The sequence below is a fragment of the Oryctolagus cuniculus genome, chromosome Y, assembly GCF_051225735.1.
Source record: "Oryctolagus cuniculus isolate XC-2025 breed Fujian yellow rabbit chromosome Y, ASM5122573v1, whole genome shotgun sequence".
Lineage (NCBI taxonomy): Eukaryota > Metazoa > Chordata > Mammalia > Lagomorpha > Leporidae > Oryctolagus > Oryctolagus cuniculus.
Genome location: NC_142889.1, coordinates 25,099,614 through 25,110,115, shown reverse-complemented (window position 1 = coordinate 25,110,115; position 10,502 = coordinate 25,099,614). Strand labels below are relative to the sequence as shown.

At 39.8% G+C, this 10,502-nt stretch overlaps 1 protein-coding gene across 1 annotated transcript; it reads right to left on the bottom strand.

Moving 5' to 3' along the window:
• Positions 1-6,848: 6,848 nt before the first annotated feature.
• LOC149119402 (heterogeneous nuclear ribonucleoprotein F-like) lies at positions 6,849-8,966 on the bottom strand. Its single transcript, XM_089325164.1, is given in 1 exon segment — positions 6,849-8,966. A coding segment is annotated over 1 exon segment (1,248 nt). The 5' UTR covers positions 8,698-8,966; the 3' UTR covers positions 6,849-7,449.
• Positions 8,967-10,502: the final 1,536 nt, after the last annotated feature.

Below are 10,502 nucleotides of genomic sequence, written 5' to 3'. Positions count from 1 at the left end.
TATAAATACTTTATTATAAATTTAACCAAAGTTGACAAATATCTCTATTTTAAAAATTATAAAAAATTAAATAATTAGACAAAGACATAAAAATGGACACATCTTCCATTTTCATGGATTAGAACAATCAATATTTTCAAAATGTCCATACCACTGAAAGCAATTTATATATTCCATGCAATCCAAATCAAAATACCAAAGACATTCTTCTCAATCTAGGAAAAATGATGCTATTATTCATATGAAACACAAGAGACCCCAAATAGCTAAATCAATCTTATACAACAAAAATAGTCAAAGGCATCACAATATTAGATTTCAGGTCATACTACAGTGTAGTTATAACCAAAACAGTTTGGTGCTTGTACTAAAACAGACAGGTAGAGGCCAATGAAACAGAATAGAAGTTCCAGAAATCAATCCATGCAAAGGAGCTAAAATCAATCTCTAGAGCAAGGACAATCTCTTCAATAAATGGTGCTGAAAAAACTGGATAGCCAGAGTCCATGTGCAGCAGTATGCTACAAGTCTTCAACCTAGGCCTTGCACAAAAATCTACTCAAAATGGATCAAAGATCTAAATCTAAAACCTGATAAAATCTAATTATTAGGAAACACTGAGGAAATTCTTCAAGACATTGGCATGGGCAAAACTTACTGGAAAAGACCCCAAATACCACAGACAATCAAAATTAAAGTTGACAAATAGGATTACTTCAAGCTGAGATGCTTCTGTATTGCAAACAAAACACTTAGCACAGTAAAGAGGCAATTGACAGAATGGAAGAAAATAGCTGGAAACTATGTAACTGATAAAGGGTTAATATCCAGATCTATAAAGAAATCAAGAAACTCAACAATGACAAAACAAACAATCCAGTTAAGAATTGGGCAAAGGACTTGAACAGTCATTTCTCAAGAATGGAAATTAATATGGCCAAAAGACACTTGAAAAAAATGCCCAGAATCACCAGGTATCAGGGAAATGCAATTCAAAATGACAATGAGTTTCACTTCACCACAGTTAGAATGATTCTCATACAGAAATTAACAAACAACAAATGTTCATGAGGATGTGGGGAAAAAGGTACACTAATCCACTGTTGGTAGGAATGTAAACTTCTCCAACCACTGTATAAGACAGCATGGAGATATCTCTAAAATCTGAACACAGATGTACCATACGACCCAGCCATTGCACCCCTAGGAATTTCTGTGAATCAAGTAAAGAAAAAAATTGGAATATGAAAGAGTTATCTGTACTCCCATTCCATTGCAGCTCAGTTCACAATAGCTAAGATATGGAATCAACTGAGATGTTCATTAATTATTGACTGGATAAACAAATCATTTTCTTTTTGTATATATATATATACAAATGTGACATGATCTGCCTCAAGTGTTAAACTCAACTACATCTGTGTGATGCCAACTGTCACAAGAAAAATGCAGCCATATCAATTATCTCTACCTCCTGTGATGCCACCATCCCACATGGGCATAGTTCTGAGCTTCAGGAGTCCATTTCAGATCTGCCTCTCCACTAATGTGCTTAGAAAAACCGTGGAAATGGCCCAAATTCTAAAGCCCCTGCACTTATGTGGGAGACCTATAAGAAGCTCTTGTCTCCTGACTTCAGCCAGACCCAATCCCAGTCACTGTGGCCATTTCTCTCTTCCTCTGTATTTCCCTCTTCCTATCTATGACTCTGACTATCAAAATAAAAATATCTAAAAAACTAAATAAATATTTAAGAGCTTGTGCTGTGACTCAATAGGATAATCCTCCACCTGCGACACTGGCACACTGGGTTCTAGTCCTGGTTGGGGTGCCAGATTCTGTCCCAGTTGCCCCTCTTCCAGGCCAGCTCTGCTGTGACCTGGGAAGGCAGTGGAGAATGGCCCAAGTAAAGAAGCACCTGGCTCCTGGCTTCAGATCAGCACAATGTGCTGGCCACAGCACGCTGGCTGAGGCTGCCATTGGAGGGTGAACCAATGGCAAAGGAAGACCTTTCTCTCTTTCTCTCTCTCACTGTCCACTCTGCCTGTCAAATAAATAAATAAATATTTAAAAATAAACAAACAGAAAAACTTCCAGCCCAATATGGTCATTTATGGCTCTGCCTATACAGGGATGCCCTGCCAGAACCCTTGGTCCTGTAGCCTCAATACAATTCTCATTTGTTGTAAAATATTATTGAATGAATGATGTGTCTACATAACCTTTTTCAACATGAGAAAAATATCTTTCAAAACCAAACAATAATGTAGATGCTCATGCTATGAAATGTTTTAACTAATATAGAGATTTAGTGAGCAAAATTTAGTAATGCAGTGGTCAGCACGATGGTGTAGCTCTGGCCGTGGCGGCCATTTGGGGAGTGAACCAATGGAAGGAAGATCTTTCTCTCTGTCTCTCTTACTGTCTGTAACTCTACCTGTGAAATAAACAAAAATCTTTAAAAAATTAGTAATGCAATATGAGAAATAACAGAGTGACAAGTCGAAATAGGAGTATTTGGTGTAAAAAGATATTCAACTATACTTAAAAAAGAAATATAAAAAATTCTCAATACATTGAATCAATGAATGATCAAATCACTTAAGAAAATGAACTTAAGGAAATCATCCTAATATCTAGAAGTATGCTTTGCAAAATTTCTAAAACTGCAGGTTAATTTACAACCCCATAAATTCTATTAAAAAGTAGATATGAGGGAATTTGGTGAAAACAGTAATTATAATTAAATTTGAAGTGAAATAAAAAATAAAAATCAATGAATGTAAAACAACCAGAGATCATTCCATCTACTTTAATAATTTTAAGAGAAAGTGTATCTGTGGCTACAGTTTGGAAAATTTCTGTGAATGATAACTTTGTAATCATAAAAGTCAACTAGGTTTAAAATAAGTGACTTTGAAGGTGTAAAAGACTAAACTGACCCTAGATACTGTGCACATGAATGTTGCCAGGACAGCTTTCAGAATTTTGAATGACCTGATCACATCACAATGAAAAATCAAGCAAGATGGCCACAGATTCATAGTAGTGGCACTCATTTAAAGTAGAGAGACAGAGAAAGGGAGTGGAGGGGGGAGAGAGAGAGAGCAATAAATTCAAACACAATAGCAAAAACACCACATAAAATATTCACTACATAAAATATTTTCGTTCTTTTTTTTTTTAAAGAACAGGGCCCTGAACCTCGGGTGCAGGGGCTCCCTCTCTCTTTTTTTAAATGGTTTATGAGTTACACAGAGAGAGGAGAGGCAGAGAGAGAGAGAGAGAGAGAGAGAGAGAGAGAGAGGGATCTTCCATCCACTGGTTCACTCCCCAGGTGGCTTCAATGGCTGGAGCTGTGCCAATCTGAAGCCAGGAGCCAGGAGCTTCTTCTGGGTCTCCCACACAGGTGCAGGGGCCCAAGGACTTGAGCCACTTTCTACTGCTTTCCCAGGTCATAGCAGAGAACTTGATCAGAAGTGGTGCAGCCAGGACTTGAACTGGCACATATATGGGATGTTGGCACTTCAGGCCAGAACATTAACCTACTGTGCCACAGCACCAGCTCCTAAAATATTTTTCTAAAATGGAAAGTAAAACTGAATAACTTGGTTGGAGTAATATTAATTAGCAAGCATAAAGGTATTTGGTGAAAAAGTGTCTGTTACAACGAAGTTTAATGTATTTCTTAGGGCCTGGTGCTGAAGTGTAGTGGGCTAGGCCTCTGCCAGTGGTGCTAGCATCCCAGATGTGTCCTAGTTCATATCCTGGCTGCTAGTCTTCTAATCCAGCTTTCTGTTATGGCCTGGGAAAGCAGTAGAGAGAATGGGACAAGAACATAAGCCCCTGAACCTGTTTGGGGGACCTACAGAAGTTCTTTGCTATTGGCTTTGAATAGGCTCTGCTCCAGCCATAGTGAAGAATTGGGGAGTGAACTAGTAGATGAAAGATCTTTCCCACTGTCTCTCCCTCTGTCTGTATGTATCTAAATCTATCTTCAAAATAAAAAAAGTAAAAAATTTTTTAAATGGAGTACCTAAAATCATGATGAGATCTTTCCAAGTTACATGGTATATTACAGGACATATAGCAGTGCCTAGAATGTATGATGGAAAATTTCATATGCCAATGATAAAAATCTGGAAAAGGTAAAAATGTGTCAATTAGAAAGGAAGAGTAAATACACCTGGCCTAGGACTCCTGTATACACATGAATTTCCCAGGAGGACTCACAAAGCTTCGAGCAGTGAAAATGCAAAGCAAGTCTGAAACAAAGTCACTGTGTCACCACTGGCTTACTAGAATGTTAGGGATACACAGGTTATAACAACAGGTTAAAAAAGTAAAGTAAAAATAAAAAGTGATGAATGTGTTATAAAAACATGTTGTGATTACGGACACAAGTAAAAATGAACACACACTATGAAATAAGATATGTTATGGTTACTGTGTGAAGTAATGTGTAATTTGAAAGGGGAAATAATGGTGTGAAAAGTAAACATAGGGAACTTTCTGATAAATAGTTCAGCACAATTATATAAATAACAGAAATTATGAAAAAATCCCAAAATTTAAATAACACAGATCATGTCATGTTCTATAATATATGACAGGAAAGGATCACATATCTTGAATTACAGTGTGGAAGTTTTAAAAATCAAAGGCAAAATTTAGAACTAACATATCTGTGAGAAACTATGTACGTGAGAGTTAACTGGAAACCTACAGAATTTGAGTGTGTTGATGACTTCACAAAATGCTAACCAAGCTAAACACATAGTGTTGGGCTTGCTCAGATTAAGACATTAAAATATGTACTGATAATAGATATAATTTTTACAATTTATTTGACAGGTAGAGTTATAGACAGAGAGAGAGAGACAGAAAGAAAGGTCTTCCTTCTGTTCACTCCCCAAATGGCTGCTAAAGCTGGCACTGCACCGATCTGAAGCCAGGAGCCAGGTACTTCCTCCTGGTCTCTCATGTAGGTTCAGGGGCCTAACCACTTAGGCCATCCTCCACTGCCCTCCCAGGCCACAGCAGAAAGCTAGATTGGAAGAGAAGCAACCGTGACTAGAACCAGCACCCATATGGGATGCTGGAGCTTCAGGAGAAGGATTAACCAAGTGAGCCACAGCACCAGCCCCGATAATAGCTATAATTTAAAAAGTCATGCAATTATGAAAAGCAAATTATTATCAATGTAAGAAAAATAACTTGGGAGGAGAAATAAAAATAATCTAATACAGTTACAGAAGCACAGATTGTTACTGTTGCACTAAAAATGAATGCTAGAAAATCCAACATATTTATACCAAAGATCATACCATTTTACATAAGTAAAATAAGCATGTCTGGGGAATGATGTTCTGGTACAGTGGATTAAGCCAATGGGCTTGCTCTTATCAATCACTGTGATGCCTGGTAGAAGTACAATCTATTCTGCATTACTGATCCAGCTTTCTGCTAATGTACCTTGGAGGCATAAGATTATGGTCTAAATAATCCATTTCCTGCCATCCACATCAAAGCTCCAGATGGGGTTTCTGGCTCCTGGCTTAGGCCTGGCTCAGTCCCAGTTGCTGTGGCAATTAGATGGGTGCACAAATACATGGAATTTCCCTCCTCCATCTTTCTTTTCCACTCTGCCCTTAAAATAAATCTTTAAAAAACTAAAAGCCTTGACTATGTAGAACTATGTTACTTTCAATAATAAGAGGTACATTTTGATCCCCCAAAATATCAACAATATCTGCAAAATGCTACCTATAAAGAGTTAACAGCCAGGTATCACATTAAATTTATCTGAAAAAAATGTGTACATAAAGGTTGTGAGGTAGTTATAATTTCACAGCATTGATAAAATCACAATGAACAAGATAACATGGAGTGCTCTGGTTTCTAGATACTATGACACACAAAGGTAATACGTATAATGCTAAGGTATAAACTAGAATGATAAAGAGATGCAAATGCAGTAAAATAATATTGTGATCACTGTGAGAAAAATATGCAATTTATTAACAAGAGTGGAGGCTAACTTTATGGTTTAATAAGTCAAGACACTACCTGTGATGCCAGCATCCTGTATGGGCAGATGTCCCACATCTGACCTAACTCTCTGCTAATGACCTGAGAAAAGGAGTGGAAGGTGGCCTAAGGGTTTAGACCCTTGCCATCCTTGTGGGAGAACTAGATGAAATTCTTAGCCTTCAACCTGGATCAGAATTAGCTGTTGCAGCCATCTGAGAAGTGAAACAGCAGATGGATGGTCTCTCCCTTCCTTCCTTCCTTCCTCCCTTCCTCCCTTCTTTCCTTCCTCCCTTCCTTCCTTCCTTCCTTCTTTCCTTCCTTCCTTCCTTCCTTCTTTCCTTCCTTCCTTCCTTCCTTCCTTCCTTCCTCCCTTCCTCCCTTCTTTCCTTCCTTCCTTCCTCCCTTCCTCCCTTCTTTCCTTCCTTCCTTCCTTCCTTCCTTCCTTCCTTCCTTCCTTCCTTCCTTTCCTTCTTTCTTTCCTTCTTTCCTCTCTCTCTCTCCCCTCTCTCTTCCTCTCTTTTTCTCCCCTTTTCTCTCCTCTCCCTCCCTTCTTCCTTCCCCTCCTACCTCCCATCCCTATAGCTCTGATTTTTAAATAAAGAAAACTTTAAAAAAAAGGAATGAGGTGTGCAAAACCAATGTCAGGTAAGGTGCTAAAAACAGTCCATCATGCATTAAAAGGGGAAAACAAATGAAATCTTTTCCAGGAAACGTAAATCAATGATATATGTCACCATTTACCTAAATAGTAATAAATAAAACATGACACAAATATTCTGTTGAAACTCTTTTTTTATTGTGAAAAAGTCTTTATTTTAAGAAAAAATTTTAGTTAACAAGAAATTTAACAAGTTTCACTTAGCAAAATACACCCCAAAGGAAATCACAGTACAAAGAAAGTTTTAAGTCAAGGCCTCACCAATTCCTACAGTATTAGTATTGTGTCTCAATTCTCAAAACTAACTTTTAAAAAGCTTAAACTTAACCTAAAAGATTTAAATGAAAATAGAAACTAGAATGAACAAACATTAGAAATGTTTCTCTTTGAATTAGGGATCTAGCACCTTTGAGTTTTCCACAAAAGTACATCTCCCCAAGGTGTTCACTGTGGTGTGGTGTAAAAGATCCACTATTTAGCATACTTAAACTACTTTAACTCAGATAACATCACTCAGAAGGATACTACTAAAATGTTACTCGAGAAAAGCAGAAAATAGTTTCGTTTACTCAATATCACATGCTAGAAGAAAAGTTTGCATGAGAAAACACTGAAGAGGTAATTTTTTAATCCAGATTTCACAAACTCATGGTGCAAAATGGGTCCCACAGCTTCCTCTAGGGTAATCACTGCTTTTTCACTGCTTGCTGGCTGCCTCTGAAAATTTGATTGAAATTAACTCAAATGCTTCTACAAAACTAATCATATCCACCCATGCTATTCTGACCACTATAGCCAGTGCCATAACAACCGCTCACTGACTGGCTCTCCAGGCCACTGTAGGTGGCCTGAGCCACGGACACCCCCATGCCCTGCATCACCTGGTTGCTGTGGGCCCCGTTGCTGGCCCCTGTGGTGGAATTCAAGAAGAGTTCTATGTATCTGTGCTGCATATTGGCCCTATCTTTCAACATCGCTGCCACAGCTTCTTCGTGGGTGGCAAACTCCACATCAGCTTCGCCCGTCACTCTTCCATCTGGGCAGATCTCAATATGGACTCCCACTGGGTTTAGTGGAGAGAAGAAGTTGTAGATGTCGTTCTCTGTCGCTTTGTATGGCAGCCCTCTCATGTGGACGCAGTGGCTGGTGGTGCTCTGCACTGCGAACTCGCTGTCTCCATATCTGTGGTCGTACATTCCTGAGAGTCAGTAGCTGAGGTCTGTCCCAAACAGATCAGTGGTGAAGCCGTAGCCATCGCTGAGGCCACTGTACTCCTCATAGCCCCCATAGCCAGCGCTGTAGGTGCCAGGCCACATTCTCTCCAAGCCTGCCTGCTTCACAATGCCAATATACCTCCAGGCTATGCCAGGCCTGTCATAGGGCCCGGGTCGCTGAACAGACATGAACTTCAGAGGAGGATCTGAGTATGACCTCACTTCTTCCTGACTGCTCTTAAATACCTCAATATATCTGTGCCCTATTCTCTCCTTGTGCTTCCCTAGCACCTTCTCTGCCAGCTCCTGAGAGGCAAACTGCACGAAGGCCTCCCCTGTAATCTTGCCCTCAGGGTCCACAGGCAAAGTGATCCCGTTTGGCACGATTTCCAACCCTGAGAAAAACTGAACAATTTCTTCCTTTGTGCATCCAAACGGGAGTTCTCGAAGCCGCACGAAGCCATCATTAGTGGTGTCAGCACTGTTTGGACCACTGTGCTTCAACACCCAATCCATCTCAGTTCTGTGAGACTTGAACACCTCAATGTACTCGTGCCCTATGCTTTCCCTGTCTTTTTTCAGGATCATTTTGACATCATCTTCTGATTCAAGTTCGACAAATGCCTCACCACTCTGCCTGCCTTCTCTAGTGTAGATAAAATGAACGCCTGCAGCCCCATCATGAATCATACAGTCGGACAGGAAGTTCTGCACATCCTCAATAGAGCAGGAGCAGGGCAGGCCACGGAGCTTGACCACAAAGCCTTTACCTCCCTCGGGACCCAGCATCATGGACACTTGACAGGGTAGATGTCAGACAAACGGGTGCAAGTTGTCTTTTTATGGCTTAGAGTATCGCCAAGGATACCTTCAGTAGGAGACACCTCTGCTAGGTAACCAACTGTCCACTGAGGAGAGCTGGCCTGGTTTCTATTTGCATTCAGCAAGAGCAGCTTCCAGCGAAGGACTGCAGATCCCACCCGAGCTTAGACGTGCAGAGGGCTCCAGGCAAACTCCAGGTGCATCTTTTTGTTCTTAACCTTCTTCAGGAAGACGCAGCACAATCCTCCTGTTGAAACTCTTAGAAAGCAAAATCTTTTTTTTTTTTTTTATTTTTTTTTTATTTATTTTTTTTTTTTTGACAGGCAGAGTGGACAGTGAGAGAGAGAGACAGAGAGAGAAAGGTCTTCCTTTGCCGTTGGTTCACCCTCCAATGGCCGCCGCTGCAGCCGGCGCACCGCGCTGATCCTGGCAGGAGCCAGGAGCCAGGTGCTTTTCCTGGTCTCCCATGGGGTGCAGGGCCCAAGCACCTGGGCCATCCTCCACTGCACTCCCTGGCCATAGCAGAGAGCTGGCCTGGAAGGGGGGCAACCGGGACAGAATCCGGCGCCCCAACCGGGACTAGAACCCGGTGTGCCGGCGCCGCAAGGAGAAAGCAAAATCTTATAAATATTGAGAACAAGCAAAAATATATTACTGAAAACAGTGAATTAGCAGAAGGCTTAAGATTATTATGAAAATATGTATGCATGATAACTTCGGGATTATTATGTGTGAATAAATGAGTAATCTGGTAAGAGTAATAATAGAATGACAAACAATTGTAAGGGCAGTTGCTGAAAAATACATAATTAAAATTACATTTAAAATGGGAAATAAGGAGAAGGTAAAACAATCCCATTTCTTTGAGAATAATCATAAATGAAAGATGATGATACATGGGTTTTTTAAACTACCCAATTGGGTAGTTTAAAAAACATAGGAAAATTCAAAGTTCCCCAATGACTGAGAAAACATTTTTAAAAAAAATGTCATCAAGAAAAGGTGAATAACTGGTGTGACCTAAGATGGCTTTAAGATTTGTGTAAATGAAGATTGCAAGGACAATTTACAGTTTTGATATAAATGATGACCTCATATTGACAAAGGTTATTAGTGATATATAGATAAAACACATAATATCAAAGACAAAACTAAAGAGTTAGATATATTATGAGGGGCTGGTGCTGTGGCACAGTGAGTAAAGACAATGCCTTCAATGCCCGCATCCCATATGGGTGCTGGTTTGAGTCCCAGCTGCCCCATTTCCAATACAGCTCTCTGCTATAGCCTGAGAAAGCCATAGATGGCCCAAGTCCTTAGGCCCCTACAACCACATTGGAGACATGGAAGAAGCTCCTGGCTCCTGGCTTCAGATTGACACAGCTCCGGCCATTGCAGCCATCTGGGGAGTTAAGCAGCAGAAGAAAGACTTCTCCCTGCCTCTCTGTAATTCTGCCTTTCAAATAAAGAAATAAATCTTTTAAAAAAAGAAATATTATGAAATAAAAATAGGGCATATATACACAATGGAGTACTACTCAGTCATAAAAAAGAATGCAATCCCAACTTTTACAACAAAATGGATGCAACTAGAGTCCATTATGCATAGTGAAATAAGCCAGCGACAAAAAAGGCAATGCATGTTTTCTCTTATATGTTGGAGTTAATGTAGGATACAACAAACAAAATGCATAAAAATGAAATTGACATTATGATATACTCATTGTTTATGACCTTCTCTATCTTCTTGTGGAATAATGGTTTTCCTACTTTTT